The 25,679-nt window shown below is 32.6% G+C and overlaps 2 protein-coding genes across 3 annotated transcripts; one reads left to right on the plus strand and one right to left on the minus strand.

Annotated features, from left to right (window-relative positions):
• Positions 1-652: 652 nt before the first annotated feature.
• UNE6 (LUC7 related protein) lies at positions 653-8,500 on the plus strand. Of its 2 annotated transcripts, XM_018122036.2 has the most exons (14): positions 654-973; positions 1,782-1,834; positions 2,227-2,395; positions 2,496-2,559; positions 3,614-3,693; positions 3,857-4,010; positions 4,382-4,443; positions 4,621-4,683; positions 5,401-5,459; positions 5,778-5,859; positions 7,587-7,633; positions 7,755-8,000; positions 8,262-8,324; positions 8,399-8,500. In XM_018122036.2, the coding sequence occupies exons 1-13, from the start codon at positions 827-829 to the stop codon at positions 8,275-8,277; spliced, it is 1,242 nt and encodes a 413-aa protein (XP_017977525.2). In that variant the 5' UTR covers positions 654-826; the 3' UTR covers positions 8,278-8,324; positions 8,399-8,500. The 2 variants fall into 2 exon arrangements, with proteins under 2 accessions (XP_017977526.2, XP_017977525.2); XM_018122037.2 differs by lacking the exons at positions 7,755-8,000; positions 8,262-8,324; positions 8,399-8,500 and adding an exon at positions 6,151-6,206 and having other exon boundaries at positions 653-973; positions 7,587-7,632.
• An 851-nt stretch (positions 8,501-9,351) lies between these two features.
• On the minus strand, positions 9,352-10,293 carry TIC20-II (chloroplast import component Tic20-II). The gene has a single exon (XM_018120722.2). It carries the CDS (start codon positions 10,198-10,200, stop codon positions 9,589-9,591), a length of 612 nt encoding a protein of 203 aa, XP_017976211.2. The 5' UTR covers positions 10,201-10,293; the 3' UTR covers positions 9,352-9,588.
• Between the last annotated feature and the right edge of the window lie 15,386 nt (positions 10,294-25,679).

Raw genomic sequence — 25,679 nt, forward strand, 5'->3', positions numbered from 1 at the left:
TTAAGTTTGTGACGAATTTGGATAATTGAATACTTAATAAATATTCATTTGCACAATCACGTGTTTAAACATATTCAAATAATTAATTAATAATAAATAAGGTATTAGAGTTCAAGTTTGGATGCAAAATTTTAAAAATAATCAAATAATTATAAAAATTGAATATTCTACCTATTAATAGATTTCAGATAAAATATTTCAAAATTGTCGAATATTCAACTTGTTGAAAACCCTAATTCCTCTTGATCAAACTAACTGTAGTATATCACGTTATGGAAATGATCAAAGGCTAGTTTGGAATTGTTGGATATGATTGCTGGCCATAATATCGGAGCTGGGAGGACTACTTCTTAATTTAGATTTGATGGAGAATACAAAGCTATTGAATCTGTTCATTTTCGTCTGGTAAATTTAACTGTGTAGGGTATCTTCAATACTTTTATTATTTTTTCTCGATATTCTGTTGGTTATAATTTGTTCTTCTTGTTGTATACAAAATAAAGCCAAAAATAGTTGCGGACTAAATTAAAACTCACAACAAATTAAAGGAACGAAGTGCAATTCAAGAAGACAAAAGTGAAAAACATAAAAGTATTCATCCCTTACTTTAAAATATAAGAAACTCCAAGGGCATATGCATAAAGCAAAATCCATCAGAGCCCCCCAAAATACTCGACCCTAAAACAACAAACCCTAGAAAAAGTCTCTCTAACTGTTCTGCGAGAGAAGGAAAAAGAGACAAAGAAGAGAGTGTTTTAGCTCAAATATTCCCCTTTCACTTTCCGAGAGAAAGAGAAGGAGGGGAAATCGACCAAAAGAGAAGAAAATGGACGCAATGAGGAAACAGCTCGATGTGCTTATGGGAGCTAATCGAAATGGCGATGTAAGGGAAGTAAATCGCAAGTACTACGATCGCGATGTTTGCCGTCTCTTTTTGTCCGGCCTTTGCCCTCACGAGCTCTTCCAATTAACGGTACTTGGAAAAAAATTTAACTATTGATTCCTTAGTTTCTTTTCGCTTCGTTAATTAGTAGTTATGAAGATTCACTTTGTTTTGATCAACCCTAATCTGTGTTTTTCATTATGTTTTTCTAAAAAGGATTGTGAAAGGTTGATAAATTGTAGTTTAGTGAGAGATTTTTCTTTGATTTGTGGAGTGATAGATGTAAGGGAAGCGAAGGCTTGGAAAGTCTTTTGATTTCTGTGAAAATATGTTGAAAGGATATGCATGGAAGCTTAATTCTGTATTTTTTTAAGTACCAGTACTAGTTTATGCTATTTGTTTAGCTTCTGTCGGGTTGTTCTACTAGTTTTTTGCCTAGCAACGAAAATGTAAAAAGTGTGTCTGAATACTGAAGCTAATTGAAAGTTTGACATTTTTATATACAGGAAAAATGCATGATTTTACTTTTTCATCGGATGATAGTGCTGCATATTAGCCATCTCTTTTTCATTTTTAATCAAATATGATTTTTCTTTTGCTTTTAATAACTTTTGAGGAAGCAAATAAAACTTCACTAAAAGTTTTCCATTGACGTCTAGGGAAGAACAAAGGATTATGATGCTAAATTTTTGAAATCATTTATTGCTAAAGATGCTATTTGTATTCAGTTACATGGTAGGTCAATTGTGGCCATCATTAGCTAGGTTTTGACTGTTTAATGATCAGCTTTAGTACCATGCTGGAATGGAGCTCTTGATGTTGGTTTTCTATTTTTTCTGAGTGAAGTTATTATGTTCTTAACATTGCTGATCGAAATTTGTTTCTTATCTGGTCTCAGAAAATGGATATGGGGCCATGCCCAAAGGTCCACTCTTTGCAGCTGAGGAAAGAGTATCCTTTTAACTCTTACTGTTATCAATCAGTTATTGTGTAATGACATAACATTGTTAGTAATGTCTGACATGTACTCTCTTGAGCCCTGGAGTACATCAGTAGGTATTCTTTAGTCATAAATTTTAATGGCGAGGTCTCTATCATGTTGCTCAGACTTGGTTGCAAGTGTTGGACGTGGGTATGTTTGACTTTTATTTCCAACATATCTTCAACCAGCCTCTAGTTTGAACTTTGAAGTATTTGATATGTTTCTAACATGGCTATGTTAAAAGAAAGAAGAGTCTGAGTGTCATGCTAATGGACCATTAGCAGATGGCGTATCCTTATGCTATAAAGCAATAAGGTCTAGTAGATTGTATGTGTGCATTTGTTTGCTTAACTCTTTCTAGATATGAAGAAGCCAAGGCAAAAGGTGTTGATAACTATGACAGAGAATTGGAAGATGCCATTGATAGACTCATTGTTGAGTGTGATAGGAAAATTGGCAGAGCTCTAAAGCGTCTTGAAGATGAGGATGCCAAAGCTGCTATTGCTATATCAGTTTCTGATGTTACACAGGTGAGGCCAAATTCCTTAATGCACCTTCTTAGTTTTATCTGATGTTATTCCTTTTTTTTTTTTTGTGGATTCTGAAAAATTATTGTTGTTGACATTGCAGACGCCTGAAGTACTTGAGCTGTCAAAGCAAATAAAGGAGAAACTGAAAGAAGCTGATCAACATGGTAATGTGTAGTTGAACTGGCATGGGAATTATTTTTTGCTTGAAGATATTTCATGATGTGATTAATTGTTATTTTAAGCCTTTTAATATTCTGCAGATGGAAAATGACCTTAGCAAACATCAGACTTTTATATATTATGATTAGGATCTTATTGCTTAGCCATTCATGACTTCAATTCAGTTTAAATTACTCAATTTCTGACACTATGTTTAAGAATTTATTTAATTTTTATTCTTATGTACGTATGTTTCTTTTCTTGCATGTTCATGTTCTTACAGTCATAGGAGGCCAACTTAGTGTGTTGTTGTTAAGAAATCATGGTTTCTTCCTCTAAAGAATTTGTCTTAGGTGCCATCCAATTGACTGTTGAGGCTTTAGTTGAATGTTTTGATAGGTTTTACAGATTTATAGGTTTCATGTAGAGAGGATGACCTGTTTTGGTGCGTTGACTTTATTCTCCCTCCTATGTTTTAACTTTAAGGTGCTTTTAGTAGCTTGTAGATGGAATGAAGTGAAAAGTCACTGTTTAAGGGTGCTTCTAAACAGGGAGATTTGGATGGGTACTTTAGAATCATATATTTTTGGATGGATTCAGCAGAAAATTCAAAGTTTTGTTTTTTAATTATATATAGGGTTATTATTTAGCCTAGATATCTGGTAAATCATCTAGATCATATGGTAGTGTGTAAAATAGCAGAGGGATCAATAATAGACTGATACTTTATTTCTCCTTGGTTTAAAGGCACATTTATAGGTTGTAATAATTTATGAAAGTTTTCTTTTGGTAAAGAGTTAAGCATGTTGAAACTGAGTGTTAATGATGTGTTTAGTCTATACATTTGCAATTTTCTAGTAAAATAGATTGAAAGTATGTGTATGCATGTGTGGGTTTTTAATTCTGAAAAAGAAGTGTGAACTATCATTGGCATTTGTTTGCTTGAAATTCTTAATGGCTCATTTCCTTGCAATTGTCTGCAGTTTGTCTGGAATTACTGATTGTAATGGAAGAATTTTATAAATTTTCCACTCATACATGGTTGCTTTTGTTATGCAGATCTTGAAGGCAAGACAGATCTTAAGATTCGAGCTCTGGAAGAAGTAGAAGAATTTAGAACCAAAAGAGCAGACAAGCAGGTATATTATAGTTTTTTTGGAGTTTTAGGAATTAAAACCAGTGAAAATGATAATGCTATGAATGAAATTTCTTGATTTGTGCTGTGTGGGTAGTTCTGATCTTGATTCTAAGATTGTAATTTGACTCTTGCATTGCACCTGTGACATTTTTTGCTTGGGATAGTCCATGCTGCTTTTGGATGCATTCAACAAAGATAGAGCATCGCTGCCTCAACCCCTCCCAAATCCACCAGCATTGGCACCTCTACCTGTACCTGCACCTGATCCCCGTACGCAGGAGATGATCAATGAGAAGCTAAAGAAAGCAGAAGATCTTGGTAAAGTATTTTTTTATCAAACTTCGTAATGATATCTCAACTTAAAACTTAAATCGGTTATGCTTGTATGTTTATGGATTGATAATGGCCATATTTAAGTTAGTTGTTTTTGAAATTAACAATTTGACCACTTTTTGCTTATGTTCTGTGCATTTTGGCCTCTATTTCGTTTTTCTTCTGATAGAAACTGCTAGCCCTTTATTGATGAGTTGAGTTCTGAGCATATTCTTTGAGATAAGGATTTATGCTTGTTATTTTCAGTTTTAGTAATTTGTAAATGTAGTAACCAATGTTGTGCTGCTTTATTTTATTTTCTTATTTACCCAGTTTTGCTTAATTGTAGTTCTCTAAGCTTTCTGTTGATTGTTTAGGTGAGAAAGGAATGGTGGATGAAGCACAAAAAGCATTGGAAGAGGCTGAAGCGCTTAAGAAGGTTTTCAATTTCTGACTTTTGGCATCTCTTTTGTTTTCTTGAATTTTTCATATATTTGTTACTTCAATTTTCATGCTTAACTTATTTTGGCAAAGAAAAAGGCCTTTCCAGTTATCTTTTTTTATTCTTTGGCTAAATATCCTTTTTGTCTACAATGGTTTCTCCCTTTCTGTTCAGCTACCTGCCAGACAAGAGCCTGTTCTGGATTCCTCGAAGTACACAGCTGCTGATGTCCGCATCGTGAGTCCATTTTCCTATCTATCTAAACCAAATACAACTTAATATGTAAATTGGAATTAGGGTGCTGTTTGAAATCACACAGCGCACACATTGAGATGATGTTTGGAATGTAAAACTTGGTCCTGTCCATCCTGACTATAATAATTTGCTGCACATAAATGTAAAGATGCATATGCAAGCTCAGACTTGCTGAAATTAGTTCAATGCATTGCTGTAAGCAGCTTAGAATCAGAGCCTTAAAAATCAAAATGTTGAAATAGTACATGAGTTTTAGTAGCATGCTGCTTCCTCCTGCTCAGTAACTTAAAACATTTATTTGACTTCACTTTTGGATACAGAGATGTCTCTGTTCTGAGACAGGTAAGTTGGGTATATCTGCATGACTTGTTGAACTTGGTTTTGTTTTGGTTTGTGAAAAAAAAAAAAAAAACAGGATACAATCATTTAAGATGATTGTTTCTTTCATAGGCTACTGCCTTAGTTCTTCCTAATTTGTTTTATGAGCTTCTTGGGTAAATTATATAAAAATAGTCATAACATACTAATACGTCCTAAAATTTGTGGATAAGACGTGATAGATTTGTGGATGATTACCCTGCATGATTCCATTCAATTCAATGATTCTAATTTCAGAGCATTTAGGTGTTGGTTGTTTTCATCTGCTGATCTGTTCTAACGTTTCCTATTTTATCCATTGAATTGCAATGGTTGTTACAGACTGATCAAAAGCTTCGTGTTTGTGACATTTGTGGAGCATTTTTGAGTGTTTATGACAGGTAAATGTTGATCCTGTCTCTCCTAGCTATTACCATGTTATTTTAGCTTGTTTTGAGGGCTTCAAAGAAATTAGTGTTTGGGGTTTCAAGTGCTTCAGCTTTTGACCCGACTATTATACCTCCTTGTCACCAGCAGGCTTTTGGGCCCAGTTTTACGAGGATAACTTTTGCAGCTACATAATGTGCGTCTTTTCTGTTTTATGTGCTTGTAGATCATGCTATTGCTAGATAATAAATTATTAGGAAGCAATTCAGTGCTTGTCTCATGTATTTTTATCTTCTGAGGTGAAGTATTTTGATTTTCTTTCTTCCTTTCAGTGACCGACGTTTAGCAGATCATTTTGGAGGCAAACTTCATTTAGGCTATATGCAAATCCGGGATAAACTAGCTGAGCTTCAGGTAAGATGATTATTTTACTCAGTAATGTTGTCTTTTTTTCATATATATAAATTAATACAAATAGGGATTGCCATGAAGATGTTCACAATTAACAGAGTTCACTTGTAACTTCTTCTGATCCCAGTGTTTACTGTTGTGTTTTAGTTATCAGATGTCATTTGAATGCTTTTTGATAGTGAATTGAATGAATTTATCAAACAGATGCTGCTGTGCTTTGTAGGATAGATCTATTTATTTATTCATCTTGTTTTGAGACATCCTTAAGTTGGTATTGTGAATATGTTGGTTCAGGTGCTGGTATAATGTTTCACATTCTTCTATACCGATTCTCAGTTAGTGTGCCCTCTGTGAGTTTTTCTAACCTCGGAGATGAATAATACCCTCCCATTTTCTAATCTTTCTGGTTATAATTAAGATACTGGACTCTGACAAACAGAGTATCCTTTCATAGATGTACCTTTGCATATTGAACTTGGGATTTGGTCATATCTGACATACACTGGCACTCACTTATTATTAAAACACACAATGCACTTGCTGTAAGGAAACAATTAATATAGGAGAGAAAAAGAGCGGAGGAGGGGGTGGAGGAAGTAGAAGAAGAAGAAATTTGTATTCTACAAACCTAATGTACAACTCTTTACTTATGTCATTGACTGGGACTACAGAAAGTGAAATATAACTTGCAAAATAATCGAGAACTGCATGCACGATGTATTTTGCACTCTGGTGCCATATGATCAAATTTAGTGCTGGTTTCCAAACTAGTTTCCGTAGTTTGTTCCATTTTGCTGCTAAGAAGATGCAGATGTTCTGAGACGGTGCATGGTGCTTTCAGTTTTGTTGCTTAAGTTATTATACGAGGTATTTGGAGGTTGTATCTGCTTTTACGTTGCTATTTTTCAGTGTAATGGTTTACGGCTTACTGATTTATGCCTACCATCAGAAAATTTCCCTTATAGTCCTTATGGTATAATGTTTCACATTCTTCTATACCGATTCTCAGTTAGTGTGCCCTCTGTGAGTTTTTCTAACCTCGGAGATGAATAATACCCTCCCATTTTCTAATCTTTCTGGTTATAATTAAGATACTGGACTCTGACAAACAGAGTATCCTTTCATAGATGTACCTTTGCATATTGAACTTGGGATTTGGTCATATCTGACATACACTGGCACTCACTTATTATTAAAACACACAATGCCCTTGCTGTAAGGAAACAATTAATATAGGAGAGAAAAAGAGCGGAGGAGGGGGTGGAGGAAGTAGAAGAAGAAGAAATTTGTATTCTACAAACCTAATGTACAACTCTTTACTTATGTCATTGACTGGGACTACAGAAAGTGAAATATAACTTGCAAAATAATCGAGAACTGCATGCACGATGTATTTTGCACTCTGGTGCCATATGATCAAATTTAGTGCTGGTTTCCAAACTAGTTTCCGTAGTTTGTTCCATTTTGCTGCTAAGAAGATGCAGATGTTCTGAGACGGTGCATGGTGCTTTCAGTTTTGTTGCTTAAGTTATTATACGAGGTATTTGGAGGTTGTATCTGCTTTTACGTTGCTATTTTTCAGTGTAATGGTTTACGGCTTACTGATTTATGCCTACCATCAGAAAATTTCCCTTATAGTCCTTATGGCAATTACATAAAAAATTAGGTGGCATTTTCTGTTATTTGAAGAATGTTTTCAGCAGCAGTTTCTTGGTAATTATTTTTGTCAGGAAGAAAGAAACAAGAGCCGCAAACTTGATCGGCATGATGACAGAAGGTAATTTATACCTTTTCTGGCTTGTTCTATTTTTTTTTATCTTATTTGGAAAAGGGGCCTGGTGAGATGGTTCAGTTTTCTTTCATTCTCCTCTAATAGTTCTGTGTTACTGATCAAATAGATCAAAGGAACAAAGTAAGGATTGTGACAGAGAATCTAGTCGGGATCATGACCGAGGAGATAGCCGTGACCGAGGGAGGGATTATGATCGTAGGAGCAGGGACCGGGACAGGTATTATGATCGAGATCGTGGACATGATCGGGATCGTGAGAGAGATTACGAGCGCTCACGCAGTTATGATTCAAGAAGTCGTCGCAGGTCACGTTCTCGGTCTAAGGAACGTTCTAGGGATTATGATCGCCACAGGTAGTTGCTTGTTGTATAGGTCTTATAAAGCTTGTTTTCCTGCCAATTTATGCACGAATTCAGATTTTAAAATGATGATTTGATATTCTTAAGTAAATTTTCAAAGGATAGTCAACAGGGGGCTCAGCCTTATTCCTGCTGTAGATAATGATATAAAAAACATTCTGAGAGTGATGTTGATTATTCTTTAATTCTCTCTCATTTTAGGACATTGTGATAAGGAATTGATTATTCTTTTAAACTTTGTTTCTCTTTTGTCAGGCGTGATCGATACTAGATGGTTGTTGCTATCAAGTGGATGGATATGAAATCAGTGTTGTTTAGGTCAGTGGTGAAATCATGTAGGGATTAATATTTAATTGTGTGATTGTACTGATGCTTTTTGCGGAGTTTGGCAGTTTCTTCTATTTTGCTGGATGTATCAACTGCTTCGTTTCTTGACTAAAATTTTTAAGAGGTATGTGTCACTTTTATGTTAAAAAAATTACTTTTACTGATTACTGCTGTGAATTTTCTGAAGAGCTTTTCCAAACTGCTCTTTATGCCCATATGTTCTCTTATGACGATAGATTTTTGAAGTAGAATTAATTGGTTTGTCTGCAATTGCATGCTTTAGTAAACCTACCTCTCCGAAAGGGGAAAGAAAGTAAAAGAAGAGAAATTGTGTTTGGTTGGACTTATGGACTCAACTTGGAGCCGTGAAAGGCCGAACAGTGGTTATTGTGTTATGCATCAGGGTAGAGTCAGGTGGTCATTCAGGGAACTTGTGTGGAAAAAACTCTTCAGGTTGACACTCAGATTATGGACATTTAATTTACTGTTGCCAGGGCAGGGCAGTAGTTTTAAGATAAGAACTTAATACTTTTTCCAATATGCTATGGAGGTAAGGAAAATGTAATTTAAATTATAAAAAAGTTAATTTTTTTTTAAAAATAAAAATTTAAAATTTTACGAGAAAAAAGAGTTTGAATCTCAGAATAGGTGTGAATGGTCGGGTCTAAACTCCGAATCTGAAAACATCCATTTTCATTTGGGTAAAGACGGTACCTCTTTATTTTATTCCACATGATATTGACCATATGTCTCAATTAAAATGAAACCTAAGTAATTTTAAGGTTCGTTTACTAGGGAAATGTGAGGCTATTAAGGCCAAAATTCGGCCTACCATTGGGCAATTTGTCAATAGAAGCGGGATAGATAGATTATGTTACAATAGAGGTTACATTATAATTATTTATCAATTTTATAAACTTTGATTATGTTACAAGTTTATAATATTGTTTTAAACTTTGATTTCATTTTATAGCAACTTTTTTTTAAAAAAAATTAAAAGTAAATAACAAAAAGCAAGTGGCAAAAAAACCTGCTAATCAAATTCTCTGCTACAATGTTGAGCATACAATCAAACTATTAGACTAGAATGCATGTCCCCCAAAAAGCAAATTGGAGATTTCACAGACAAAATTCGCCTACATATAAATAAACCTCTAATTTGAGCCGTTGCATTTAAACTGAAATGCATTCCATAAAAAACAAATTAACAAAAACAAATTTGTGGTGAGAACAGAATTATACCGTACAAACAAGCCTAAACTTGTCTACCGGCAGCATCGGCAACGAAGGGCAAGTAAGGAGTCCGACCCAGGATACTCCAAACCACTCCATAAACAAAACACAAACAACTAAACACGAAAACCCCAGTATGCCCCCACACCATCACCTGGTATCCCAACCCGGCGCGACCCGGATTCAGTATCCTCGTCAGCAACAACGGCACAATCAGCAGCACATCCAGTGTCACCGCCTGCATCGAATTGAACCTCACGTAATGGCTGAAACTCGGGTTTCGAACCACCCCCAGATACAAAGCGAAGAAGGCGACGAAGCTGGCGTAAGGGACGGATTTGTACAGGCTTAAGAGGGGTATAAGAGGGTCGAAAAGGGTACCCAATTGAGGGTATTGAATAAAGAGATAGCGGCCGTATTGGAGGGAGTTGAAGAACGGGAGAGTGTAGGCGGCGGCGGAGATTAGGCGATCTGTGGCCGGAGTTGGGTTCAGTGACATGCGGGTGATGGTGGGTCTTCGTGCAAGTCGGACCTTGGATTTTGATTGGTTCAGGAAGGTGAGATTGGGGAAGGACTTTGGGTTTATAGGGGAAAGTTTTGGGGCTAACTGGAGAGAGTAACAGAGAGACGCCATTTTCTTTTTCTTTCTGAGAGGAGACAGAAAATGGACTTTTAGAGTTCAATTTTCTCGGGTCCGTGTGATAACTGCGAATTTTAGGGCTGTTCAGAGGAAAAACGCATCGTTTAGATTTGTTTTTGTCTTCGTTTTTTTTAGTTTAAATATTCTCTTTCTGTCCTATTTTCGTTCTTTTCACTTCATTTTTATTTTTAAGACATTATAAAAATTCTAATATATATTTTTGATTAAAAATAATTATTCATATTTAACTTAAGTGATGAAAATTAGATAAAATTTTAAGTTCTATTTGTTATTTTTTATATAAAAAATATTTTTTATAATATAATTTTTTATTTTTAATAAAAATAAAAATATGACAAAAATATGTTAGAATATGAAATGAAAAGTATAAAATGTTAAAAAAAATAAAAAAAAAATTTAGAACATTTAGAAAAGGTATTGATAAAGAAAATAAAATGAGAAAGTAACATTTTATGATGTTACAATTTATATAATAAATTATTAATATGTGACAGAAAACTCTTGTGTTAAGTTTAAATATTGTGAGAATTATTTTAATTTTATTTATTGTATTTAAAATTTTTATTTTAACAAAATTTTTATTTATTATACTTATTTATTTTTTTTATGAAATATAACTTGAAAAAACAATTACAGAGAAAATATTTAGATTGAGTAAGGATATCTTATTCAAGTGTGTATTTACAAATAAAGTGAGAGACCTAGTTATAGGCTAATAATCTATTACTTAGCTACATTTACAAAAGAAAGATAATACAAAGAGATTAGATGGATTAATTAAATCATAATTTAATTCAATCTAATATGCATAATATAAATAGATATTTACAAAAATATTCATAAATCTCTCCATTGAATATCTATTGATATTAAGAATATACCTTAACCTTACTAGGAAAAAACTTTATAGGAAAAAAATCTGAGTGAAGAAAAATAAGTACATAATTATTTTTAAAAATATGCTTTTGAAATATTGTTTCATTAAAAACTTTATTAAGAAAATCCTAATAGGAAAAACTTTAATAAAGAGAAAAAGTACAGTGCGCATTTCACTCCCCTTATGATTGCATTATTGAGATCTTTAAAATGATACATTTCAATATTTTATACTAACTTTTCAAATGTTGCAGTAATAAAGGTTTTGGTGAATAAATCTAATAGATTGTCACTTGAACAGGTTTGTTGAACATTAATATCAAATTTTTCTTGGAAATCATAACGAAGAAGAACTTTGGCGAAATATGTTTTGTCTAATCGCCTTTAATGTTTTGTCCTTTAACTAGACTATGCAAACAATATTATCTTTATATATCGTTAGCATTTCCTTCTTAGTTGACAAGCCACATATTTCTAGAATACATTAAGTTACATATCTTAACCAAACACATGCACGATTTGCCTCATGAATTGTCAAAATTTCTACAACGATTTGCCTCATGAATTCTCAAAATTTCTACAAAGTTAGAAGAAGAAGCAAATATAGTTTGTTTTACATAACATTATGAAATGGTCGTACCTCTACAAGTGAACAAGTAAATGATGGAGTTGGATCTAAGTGCATTGATGTGTTTGTGTAAAGTATGAATTTCAAAAAATTTTCTTTTCTAAAAAAGCAAACAATTCAATTACAGAAGTGGAAAAACACATCATTCATATTTTCAGTAACATAATTACATCCTAAAAAATAAGAATATATTAAAGTAGGATAAACGTACTTTTTATTTCAAGATTTTTATTTTTGAACACCTAATGAATTGTAGTAAATTCACCATGACACCAACGATTAATTTCTCAACCAAACAAACTTACCATTTCTTCTTCAAGAATACTTCTCAACTTAAACTTTAAGTGGACAAGATGTGGAATGCTATGCAATATGGCAACCGATTTTGTCTCTCTTTTCTTCCTAAAAATTAATCATTATTTTTCTTCTAAAAAATCAACCAAGAATGGGAAGAAGGAATGCGGCAAAGTTAGGAAGAGAAAGAAAGAAGTGGTGGCAGAAGCTTTCTCAAGAGAGATACGTTTACTCTTTTCTTCAATTATCTTATCTTTTTTATTAAAACTCTTACCTTAAAGATTTAATCAAAATCAAATACCTTTGAATCAATCTTGACAATCTATTTAGAATTATAAATGTATCAAACATGCTTCATAATTTATCAAAATTAAAATTAAAAAATAAATAATTTAATTCTTTAATTTTCATTTAGAGTTTGTGATAAAATAAACTCCTTATTAAATAATAACTTTTATTTTATTATTATCTATTTTTATTTTAAAAAATTAATAATAAATAAAAAAATTCTAGTAAAAAATTGAGTCTCATTTTATCAACATGGATGTTTATATTCATTTTGTAAGAATCCTCCTAGTATTACCTTAATTTAAGACAACTTTTGTCTATAATTAAAAAAAAACATGTCATCTTGTTTTGTCTTAATTGAGACAAACATGTTTATTTGTCTAGATTAAGACAAAACATATTTTTCTTGTCTAAATTAAAAGAAACATGTTTTCTTGTCTAAATTTAGACGAAACATATTTTCTTGTCTAAATTAAGACCAAACATGTTTTCTTATCTAAATTAAGACAAAAGATGTTTTTTTCTTTAAATTAAGACAAACATGTAAAAGCTATCATTTTTGTACATAAATTTAATTAATTAAATAAAACATGCATTCCAACTTAAACGACTTGATTTCTACGAAGTTAAGTGGGGAATCTATTTGGCCATAGATAGTCCAAGCTCCAATAATGTGAGACCTTGATCTTTATAGACTCGTAGCTAGAAGTAGACGCAATATCACTAACTAGGGGTAATTTCGTCATTTCTTTAGTGAGCCATTAGAAGTATGCTTTCAAACATTGTTAAGGCCTAAGTAGGCGTAAGGCATAAATGAATTATGAAAATAAGGATAAAATGACGAAAGAAATATAAATAATGATGATTTTCAAGGTAGGGGCAAATTGGTCATTTTGCATCTCTGTCGTAACGTGCGGGTCCGAGAACCCGTCCGCCAGACGTCGGTGAAAATAATGTGGTGTGGGAGTCGTCACCAATCTTTTTTATCTAGGTGTGATTGGTCACCTATTAACCTGATTCTAATCGACGAAGTTCTAAATTGATTTTAGATTCGTCGGTAGAACAAGAACTGACCCACGTTTTTCATAGATAGGTTCGGGAGTACGGTTACGCACGGAGAAGGGTTAGCACCTCTGTGACGCCCGTTCCGCGAACGGTACCATTTAATCTTAAGTTATCTTATTGTAGCTTACTTTTGATTTAATCTCTACTTATTAACTAATTTTTTATTAAATTGGCTAATTGAGTTTTTTATTTGGTTTTACGTATCCACATGATGCAAGCATAAAATGATGTCATGACTCGTTTATTTTAAATAATGGGGTCGGTAATCTTTTATTGAAAAATTATTCGAAAACCATCCCAACGCTTTGATGAAGTTTCGAAATTTTTCTCACCTAGAGATATCCTCGAAAGAACTCGTCTCTACAAGCTTTTCGGGGAAATCCATCATCGGAACTCCCGCACCATTTGCAAGATAAATGTGGCATGCTATGACAGGATAAAATGATGATATCTACATGCACGCGTTTATTGACTTAAGCGGTTCATAATTCATCCAATTATGTGTTTAATAATTTATCACATTGTTTATATGTTTAGTATTATTTGGTATTAATTATTTATTATTTTTTAGAGTTTCCTATTTAAATCTATATTCTTTAACTAACATAGTGGATTAATATTCCATCTTATTTAACTGATTAATCCATCTTATTTAACTATGTATTATTTTCTTTTTTTAATCAAATAAACAATTAATTAAATTAAGGGTTAACTTAATTTTATTTAATGATATTTATTTGCTAATTAACTAACTACACTAACCTAGATTTAAATGTAATATTATGTAGATTTATTTTTCTTGATATATATTATTATTTTAGCAATGATTATTTGAGTTAATAAGTATTGGAGTGCTGAAGTCGGATTCATCCTAACGCTTCGGTGAAAATCCTTTCGAACTCCGCACCTAAGAAATCCACCCTAAAAAAAAGCAACTCTTTGCTCTTTTTTAAGAGAAATTCAATCATCGGGTCACTCAAAGTAATCGTTGTAATTTTGTAATAATTATATTTTATTATACTTACAAGTATCTAATATATTTATACTATAAATATTTCCTTCTATTTAGACATCTCTCCTTTTTTACTATTAATACTATACTTTAAAATATTATCTAAAATAAATCTTAGGACACTATACTAAATAATTTAGCTTAATTTTATATCATCTAATTACATATTCAACCTAATAAATTGGACCAAACCCAAGTAACATAATTCATAATGCATTCACAAAGAAAAGGGTTAGATTTTTACCTGATTTGAATTCTAACAATGATCCAAACAATTTGTGTACAGTCCACCAAGCCTTTCAATTAATTGAGCTGTTGAAAACCTAAAAAAAAAAAATCTCTCTTCCTTAAAAAGAAAGCACAATACCGTTTGAACCTTTCTCCCTCTTTTTTCTTTTTTTTTTCTTTTTCTTTCTCTTTCTTTTTTTTTTCTCCCAGCCGCTCCCCCTTTCTTTTCTCTTTCTTTTTCTTTTCTCTTTCTTCTTTCTTTCTCTTTCTTTCTTTCTTTCTTTCTCTCCTAGCTGCTCCCCCCTTCTTCTCTCTTTCTTTTTCTTTTCTCTTTCTTATTTCTTTCTCTTTCTTCTCCTTTCTTTCCCCGACTGGCTTCTTCTTTCTTTTTCCTCTTTCTTTCTTTCTCCTTCTCTTTCTCTCCTTTCTCCCTGCCGGCGTCGCACTCTTCTCCTCTTCTCTCTTCCTCTTATTCTTTTTTTCTTTTTGCTCTATTTTTTTGTGTTTGATTATGGCTTTTTTTAGGTTAATTGTTGTGTTTTTATTTTTTTTTTTGTGTTTCAATTTTTTTGGTGGAGGGATTTTTTTGCAGGAGATGAATCCCTTTTCTTTTTGTTTTTGCTCCCCCCCCCCCCCCCCTCCTTTAAAAATGGGGTTGTCCAAAAATTTGGACAACTCGGTAATGGGGTTCTGGCACCAAGGAGTTGGTAGCCAAAGCCCCATCACTCATGGTGGTTGGGGAAGGGATGGCTGGGCATACGCCCAACCATTCCTTTCTTTTTTATATATATATTTTATTATTATTTTTTAGAAGTGTCTACAATCTCGAGCCTAAATTTTTAAGTTTTCGTGAACTCGAGTACTTTTAGACTGTTATGGACTTTGTCTCAGTGTTAAAGGAGTAAAAAGAGTGCATAAAGGAAAGGAGGAAGACAAGTGGCCTTGTTAAGGGCATTATTGTAAATTGTATGACAATTGGATAAACTTTAACTATAAATATCTAATCTCCAGTAGCTTTTCTTCAGTTTCCTAGCAACTTTTCTTCTTCTTCTTCCTCCTATCCTTCTCTCCATTCCATGTTTCTTTGCACCTTTCATGGAAATATCCTTTGAAACCTTTAAAACTTCCCCAAATTAGCTTTATTTCTCATGTTTTTCTACATCCTTTTATAGGGTTTTTCATGCTCTTCCACTTTTACACCTCAACAGCCTTCAAAAGTCTTTCTTAAGTACATTCACTCACTAGTTGGATGTGTAGAGAGAGATAGAGTGATTTCCCTTATTAGATTGGAAGAATTTTGAAAATAAATTCAATTACAAATCCACCAAGGTAAGTGAACTTGCATTTAAAATATTTTGGAAAATGTATTGGTATTTGGATGAAGCATGTGAATGATTTTTATTTGATTTTTCCTTAAAGATTATGTATGGGACAAGCCTTTATTAAAACGTTTTATGTGGTGAGTGTGCAATATGATGAATCCTTGTGCTCATATAAGATGCTGATATATATATATATATATATATATATATATATATATATTGTGTATCGATAGTTAATATTGTGTAATAAATATAACTGTACGTGTGCACTATGTGGGGGATGCACATGTCGGTGATGACAGGAGCAGAAGTGTGGATGATGATGTTGCCTGTGCGCGATGTGGGGGATGCACACAACGGTATTAGCTGTGCACGATGTGGGGGATGCACACGATGACTCCAACTATGTGCACGATGTGGGGGTTGCACATGAGTTGGGTGAGGCGGTGGTGGTATTAGTGTTTATATATGTATATATATATTTATGCAATAGAAAGTTCATGAATATGGTATATGGTTGTAATATATGTGAAATCTTGCATGTTGAACCTTGAAAATTGCTAAGTATTTTCAAGTTGATTTTGTCATTGCAGCAGAATGGCCTTTTCTTGATATAATGAGAACTTTCTTCTTGGTGTTCTATTTCTTGCTACAGCGAGAAACTCTTAGGTTGAGAGGCTAGCTGTAGTCCTGAAACTCACTGCAACGGGAATAAATTCTCACTGCAGCGAGAAACCTTCTGTCGTGCTTGCTACCTTATTTGGTTTCTGCCATATTTTCCACTTCTCTAACATCATAGTTGATCATGGACTTCCAACATCAAGGAATTAATTAATTAAGTTTGAAATGATGGTTTTAGTGAGAAACCCTCGGTCAGCTGATGATTTGTGCCCAAATTTCGTTGCAGCGAAGATTAGTCATTTCGCTTGACTTGCTTGAATGCTACTAAAGTTTTCACTCTCCAAATTCTTTATTGTGCATAGATCCTTCATCATTAAGTGATTAACCAATTAAGGGTTTAATGAGGGGTTTTAATAAGAACTAAACTAAATTACATTGTTTTTTAAAATAAGTGCATCATAATTTTTTTAAACTTTTCTTATCGTTTGCTTGTTTCCTTCCTTTGTTCACTCACTAGGTTTATACTCACTGTGTTCAACTTCATGTTTTCAGATTATGAGGCAGTCGGTAACTAGGTCGAGGTGTCCTCGTAGATTCGTCTCCTTAGTAAGTATCTCGGCATTCAATAATTGTACTTTCGCTTGGGTTTCTCCGTTGGAAGTCGAGTATCTCTTTTATTATGTATAGACAAACCCGATGTAAATTATTAAGATGTATGCTTTGGACAATATATGTATATTTTGATTGGTAATGCCACTATGAGTTGGCAATGGTTAGCATTATTTTGAATTGAAATTATGAAATGTGACTTTATGAACTTTTGATGGAATGATGAATAGGTCACATAAATAGGCTTGCTTGGGCTTAGTGGGCTATGCCCATTGGGCCCATGTGCCGACCATGGCTCGAAATTTGGGTCGTGACAAATAAACTTAGAATTATTCTTAATCTCATTAAGATAATTCAAGTTTATTAATCATGAAATCACTCCACCATAGATTCATAGTTACACTCTTGGATTAATTATAATTACAAGAAATAATTCAATATTGATTGTCTAATTACAAATATTATATTGTGAACCCTCATAACTATCTAATGACAAAAAACGAAATTATCATTACCTTTTATTTCAATTTTGTCCCTTAGTCTCAGATTTCATTCAATTAGTGATCTAATACTCTAGATGTAATCTTTTAAGTATCAAGAAATGATGAGTAGCTAATTCATCAATCCACTGGGCCTAGATTAATCACTAATTTTCTTGAAGTCACTAGAAGTGATAGTAATGCTATAAACTCTACTATTTAGATATATGTTCTCAGATGTTCACGTCAATTATAATCAAAACATGTGGAGTCTAGATCAACGCTTTATGATGATCATGCCCATGGTATATCAAAGATTATAAGGAAATAAAATACGAGTCCACTGTCTATCAGGATTTCGGTTTTACCATAAGCAAATGCATAAGTGTAAGATCAAGATTAAATAACGGTTAAACTTAAATTTGATTCTCACGTTATTCCCATTCATGTTATAATGTCTTTACTCGAAGTCAACCATTTCGATGATTTGAAACTTATCATTACCTTGAAGTGAATCACATTCGTTTCGTTGAAAGTAATTTGGATACACCAACCTTAACATAATAAAGTGACCAACTTTTTTATATAGCTACGAACAATTTTTTGATTCAATTAAAATACATGTCTTCTATGTATGACTCTTCATATAAATGTATATTAGTATCTTAATAGAATCAAATACCTTAATAACTAAATAAAGAATGCTTACTTAAAACAAACTCTTCATTTTATTATCAAAATGTACTTTCATTACAAATAAATTAAATAAAATTAAACATGAGAATATACTTGTATTCCAGGGCACCATATTCTCAAATTCCTAACAATAACTTGTTAGGGATCAAGCTTTGTGTGGATCAAATAAATATTCTGCATCTGCATAATCAATTAAATTTAATTTTGATACATTTGAGTAATATAAACCCATGTCCATTGTTTCTTGGAGATATCGAAGTATATGTTTAATTCTATTCTAATGTTTTTGAGTTAGAAAAGACCTATATCACACTAATATTTACAACAAATGATATATCAAGTTGTGTATTGCTAGCAAAATACTTAGTGCTTCAATTGTAATAAAATATAGTACTTCAGGACCAAGAAGTTCTTCATCATCGTCACAAGATCAAAAAAGATCTTTTCACTTCTAATCACTTTATAACTATTGGTGAACTCAATGGATGTGTTTTGTCCATATAAATCATTTTAGCACTTTGGCTATATAATTTCATTGTTGAAAAAAAATTTCATTTATTAAGTGTTCAATCTGAAAACTTAAACAAAACTTTATTTGTTTGAGATCTTTCATCTCAAATTTTTTCTTAAACTTATCCATGATTTTTAATAACTCTTCAAGAGTTCTAATAATATTCAAGTTATCAACAATTATGATAAATTCACATCAAAATCTCTTTATAAAAACACATGGGTATTTAGGATCATTTTTATAACCTTTTATTAACAAATATTTATTAAGATGATTATACCACATGCGTCTGGATTGCTTTAATTCATAAACGTATTTATTTAATTTGATCGAATAAATTTTTTCAGAAGTATATGTGCTTCAAGCAATTTAAATCCACCTTTATTGTGTCTTCCCACATTGGTCAATTATTTCTATTTCTACATTCTTCAATATGTATAAGTTCAAGATTCTCATTTTCTTTCATAATATTGAGCGCTACATTATATACAAAAATATCTTCGATGTTTATTTCATTCCGTTTTCATCTGTTCCCTATCATTACATAATTTATTGAGATCTTTTCATTTTCATTGATTTCAGGAATTTCAATTTCTTTTAGAACTTTATTAATTATGTTAGGGGTTTCTTCTAGAGTTTCTATTTCCTCTTTCTAACTATTTGAATATTTGTTCCTATTTTTTTTTTAAGATTTTACCTTTAGAACCGATTGGTTTTCCATGCTTTCGGCATGCCTTGTTTACAAAAACATCAATTTTAATATGAGCTTTTGTAGTTGGTATATGAGATTTAGTTATTCTCTTTGGGTTAGTAAATACGTCTAGAAATTGATTTGCTATATTTAACAAATGAATTATCTTTCGAACTTTAAGTTCATATTGATTTGTGTGAGGACCAAAACTAGCTAATGATAATACATTCCAAGAAATTTTTTTTAGCTGCTTATTTTCTTCCCATAATGTTGAAAAAACTATTCTATCAAAATGACAATCGGTAAATCTTTTCGTGAATAAATTCCCTGTTAATGGTTCTAAATATTCAATTACAAATGGAGATTTGTATTCAACATATATTCTTAACTTCCTTTGAGAACTCATCTTTTTACATTATGGTGGAGCAATTGGAACATATAACACACATCCAAAAGTTTTTTGATGGGAAATATTTAGTTTTTAACCATAAACCAATTGTATATGGTAAAATTTATGATAACTCGTTGGCATGATGCGTACAAATGCTACTTCATGCAGAATGACGTCCCTAAAAAAAAATTGAAAGTTTAAATTTCATAAGCAATGGCCTTGCAACTAGCTAGAAGTATTTAATAAACTATTCTGCTAAATCTTTTTGTATATAAACATAAACAACAGGTTATTCAATAGTTATTCCAACTAATATGTAATATTGATTAAAAACTTGATATAAATTCACCAGCATTGCCAAGACGATTTGTCTTGATTGCAAAATTAGAAAAATATACTTCTAAATGAATGATTTGGGCAATTAATCTTATAAATGCCAAATTGCAAGTTGATAATAAATACGCATGTGACTATTTAGTCAATGCATCAATTAAAACTATAAAATATATAAATGATTCACATGGTAGATGTATGAATCCACATATATCACCTTGAATATATTTTAAAATTTTAAGAAATTTAGTCCTAACTTTAGCTAGTGATGGCTTTATAATTTATTTACCTTAAGAGCAAGCAACACATAAATATTTCATTAGATTGAAAAATCTTCTGATTTTTCAATAGATGATCGCATTAATTTTCAATCATTTTTGCATCATTATTGATCCCGAATGGACCAACCGATCATGTCAAATATTAAAATCTTTAGTAAACTTCTGATTTATTATAGTATGAGTTCCATTCATTCTAATATTTGTGTAATACAGTTCAAATAACAAAACGGGTAATTTCTCCAACACACACTCCTACCTAAGATAATAAATGCAATATGATGTCTTTTTCATTCGTTGCCTCAATATGATGTCCATTTCATATGAATATCTTTAAAACTTAATAAATTTTTTGAGCCTTTGTTTCTCTGGGTAGTAAAATATTAGCTCTTTTATAGTCTTCAATTAATCTTGTACTACTAAATATTGTATTGACATTGATTTCTTCTATTATTAAGTAGGAAAAATATTTCTTGTCTTAAAATATAGTGTGTGTGTGTGTGTGTGTGTGTGTTGTAACACTATCTGCTAAACATATATTTGCATAATTGATCTTGGATCCAATCAGATGAATATTTATATTTTCTTTAATAAAAAAAAGATATATACATTACTAGTTAAAATAAAAGAACATTAAATATAGAATTAAAATACATAATAAGAACATATCATTTAATAAAATGAGAACATATAAAAGCATATTCATAATAAAGTTATACTAAAATATACCAACAAACTACTAAGAAATTTCATTTTTGGATATTTTCATCACCAATCAAATGATTAATTTCTCTTTCACAGTGGACAAGAAAATCAACAATAGATATTTCCATTACTAATCATATGATCAATTCCTTTTTCATGGTGAGCAATAAAATCAACATCTTAATATGTTATTTCAACTTAGTCATGGTTAGTTTTTAGTGATGCTTGATAAAATTCAAGATGTACAATAACTACATGACTAATGGCCTTACATGTCGCATCAATGACAAGATTTTTTCTATATTTTTTATTTTATACATTTTTATCTTTTTCCTATATCCTTTTACTTTTCACCCACTCCTAGTGAATTAAAAGTATTCATTAGAAGCATTTGTCCACTTCTGGTGGCTTAAAAAGTATGCATCCACTTCTAGTGAAGTAAAAGTTATCCATCAACATTTGGTGGGGTAAAGTTATTCATCCATTTCTAATGGGGTAAAGTTATTTGTCCACTTCTGGTGGGGTAAAAAGTATGCGTTCACTTCTGATGGGGTAAAAGTTATCCATCCAACTCTGGTAAGGTAAAGTTATTCATCCACTTCCGGTAGGTAAAGTGTGATTTCTTCAATGTCTATGATCATAATTATTAAATGATGTCGCATTTACTATAAAGAATGGACAGATTTATGATCATTCATCTACTTCTAGTGGGGTAAAGTTATTCATCCAATTCTGGTAGGGTAAAGTTATTCATTCATTTCTTACGAGTAAAGTGTGATCTCTTCCATGTCCATTACTATAATTAGTAAATGATGTCGCATTTACCACAAGGAATAGACTGATTCATAATTATTCATCAACTTCTGGTGGGTAAAGTATGATCTTTTTCATGTTTATGATCATAATTATTAATGATGTCGCATTCACTACAGTTGATAGATGGATTCATGATTTTTCATTAGGAGCTTGCTATTTTGCTTAGTCGTAAAAAAACATAAAATCCAAAACAAAATTTATTTTCAGATTACCCAAAATATCATATTTTCCAATCAAGGGACAAAATATAATATATACTACATAACAACAAATTCATATGAAGATTGATTTTTAGGGAATGAAAACATCATAGAGATATCAAGTCACTTACCTAATTTGCTAAAACCAGAAATCAAAAACCAACCATTAAAATTCTTTTGAAGCTTGAAGATTATTAAAATAAAATAATATCAAAACGTGAGAGATTAGAGAATCATGCTAATAATGTGTTATGAAATATAACTTGAAAGAACAACTATAGAGAAAGAATGTAATGGAGTAAGAAAATTATTTTCAAGTGTGTATTTACAAATGAAGTGAAGGGCCTATTTATAGGCTAATAACCCTTTAACTAAATAGAATTTACAAGATGAAGATAATACTAAGAAATTAGATGGATGGATTAAATCCTAATTCTAATCTTAATCTAATCTAATTTACATTCAAATTTAGATATACAAAATATAAATGGATATTTACAAAAATATTTATAATAATTCATTTCAAAAACTTACTATTTCATTTAACAAATTTTAAGTCTTTCATTCTATCTATTTATTAAGAATAAAATAAAATAATATCAAATATTTTTTTATCTTATTATACTCCTACTTAATTAAACTCCAATTTCTGACCCTCAAATGTCCTGGATACCACAGTTTAATTACAATCAGTCTCTTATAACATACATCATCATGTTACAATAACAAACCATGATGAACTAGGCCATAGCGTTGATTTTGCAGTGATATACAATAATCAGTAATCAATTTCATGGGTTTTTCAATACAGAAGATCCAACCATCTCTTAATACTTGCTTGTTAGTTAAGCTTTTGAGACCAAAGACGTAACATTTGTGGAAAGTAGCGTACATGATTCCTGTAGACACTCAAATAAAATAAAAAATTTAAATTAAATTAAATTAAATTAAATAAATAAATAAAATAAGAATAAATAAAAAATATATATATAGAAAAATAAAAATAAAAAAAAAATCGGGATGGCTGGGCGTACCCTGAATGGGTAGCTAATATAGTTCCAGTTCCTAAGAAGGATGGAAAAGTTCGAATGTGCGTCGACTATAGGGATTTGAACATAAGAAGGATGAAGCCAGAGATGTTGCTGAAGATTAAAGAGGAAGTAAAAAGACAATTCGATGCTGGATTTTTGGAGGTGGCTAAGTACCCTGAATGGGTAGCTAATATAGTTCTAGTTCCTAAGAAGGATGGAAAAGTTCGAATGTGCGTCGACTATAGGGATTTGAACAGAGCGAGTCCGAAAGATAGCTTCCCTTTGCCACATATTGATACTCTTGTGGACAACACGGCAAAACATGCTTTGTTCTCTTTCATGGATGGCTTTTCTGGTTACAATCAGATTAAGATGGCACCCGAAGATATGGAAAAAACAACGTTCGTGACCATGTGGGGAACATTTTGTTACAAAGTAATGCCATTTGGATTGAAGAATGCAGGCGCCACTTACCAAAGGGCAATGGTAGCTTTATTCCACGATATGATGCATAAAGAGATAGAGGTATACGTGGATGACATGATTGCAAAATCTCATACAGAAAGGGATCATACTGTCAATCTCAAGAAACTGTTCGAGAGATTGCGGAAGTTCCAGCTCAAGTTGAATCCTACAAAATGCACTTTCGGTGTAACCTCTGGGAAATTGTTAGGGTTCATAGTCAGTGAAAAAGGAATTGAAGTGGACCCGGATAAAATACGAGCTATTCAAGAGCTACCACCTCCCAAAACGCAAAAAGAAGTGAGAGGATTTTTAGGGAGGCTGAATTACATTGCTCGATTTATATCCCAGCTCACCTGCAAATGTGATCCAATCTTCAAGCTGCTTCGAAAACGAGACCCAGGAGAGTGGAATGAAGAATGTCAAATAGCCTTTGATAAAATCAAAGAATATCTCACAAATCCACTGGTGTTGATGCCACCGACGGTCGGAAAACCTCTCATTCTGTATTTGACTGTGAACAAGGATTCTATGGGATGTGTATTGGGACAACATGATGAAACTGGGAAGAAAGAAAGAGCCGTATATTACTTGAGCAAGAAATTCATGGAGTATGAGTCCAAATATTCTGCGCTCGAAAAGATGTGTTGTGCACTAGCATGGACCGCTCAGAGGCTCCGGCAGTATATGTTGTATCACACAACATGGTTGGTGGCAAAATTAGATCCCATCAAGTATATTTTTTGAAAAACCCTGCCTGTCCGGAAGAATAGCTCGATGGCAAGTGCTATTATCTGAGTATGACATTGTGTATGTGTCCCAAAAATCAATCAAAGGGAGCGCCATCGCCGATTTCCTTGCAGATCGAGCTAATGAAGATTATGAATCTGTAAGTTTCGATTTCCCAGATGAAGATTTGATGGCCGTCTTGCATGTAGAAAAAGTTGGTCCCAATGAACTTAATCCATGGAAGGTGTATTTTGATGGGGCATCCAATGCTTTGGGGCACGGAATTGGGGCAGTGTTGATTTCTCCAAATGGGAAGTACTATCCAGCCACGGCGAGATTGAATTTCAATTGTACTAACAATATGGCGGAGTATGAGGCGTTGGTACTGGGATTACAAGCAGCAATTGATATGAAGGCTGATGCGATAGATGTTTACGGAGATTCAGCTTTAGTGATATGTCAAATGAAAGGTGAATGGGAAACTAGAGATCCAAAACTAGTTCCATATAAAAAGCTGGTTACAGAATTAAGCAAACAGTTCAAAGAAATCAGCTTCAACCATTTGCCTCGAGAAGAGAATCAGATTGCTGATGCTTTAGCCACCCTCGCAGCGATGTTCAAAATAAAAGAGGCGGCCGATGTACGCCCTTTTGATTTAGAAGTCCGTGAAGACTCCGCACACTGCTTGAATGTTGAAGAAGAAGTTGATGGTAAGCCGTGGTATCATGATATCATGCAATACATCAAGCACCAGGCATATCCTGAGAATGTCACCGATAATGACAAGCGAACTCTTCGAAGATTAGCAATGGGTTTCTTCCTTAGCGGAGAAGTGCTCTACAAAAGGAGTCGAGACCAAGTACTCTTGAGATGTGTGGATGTTGCGGAAGCCAACAAAATAATGAAAGAAGTCCACGAAGGAACTTGTGGAGCTCATGCTAATGGACATATGTTGGCTAGACAAATTATGAGAGCTGGTTATTATTGGTTGACGTTGGAATCAGACTGCATAAACTTTGCTCGAAAATGCCACAAGTGTCAAGTACACGCTGATAGGATCCATGCTCCACCAGCCCCATTGCACGTTTTCACGGCACCTTGGCCATTTTCAATGTGGGGAATGGATGTGATTGGACTTATTATGCCAAAAGCCTCTAATGGACATCGATTCATATTGGTGGCCATCG

This window comes from Theobroma cacao, chromosome 5 (genome assembly GCF_053813885.1).
Source record: "Theobroma cacao isolate CCN51 chromosome 5, ASM5381388v1, whole genome shotgun sequence".
NCBI classification, from domain to species: Eukaryota; Viridiplantae; Streptophyta; class Magnoliopsida; order Malvales; family Malvaceae; genus Theobroma; species Theobroma cacao.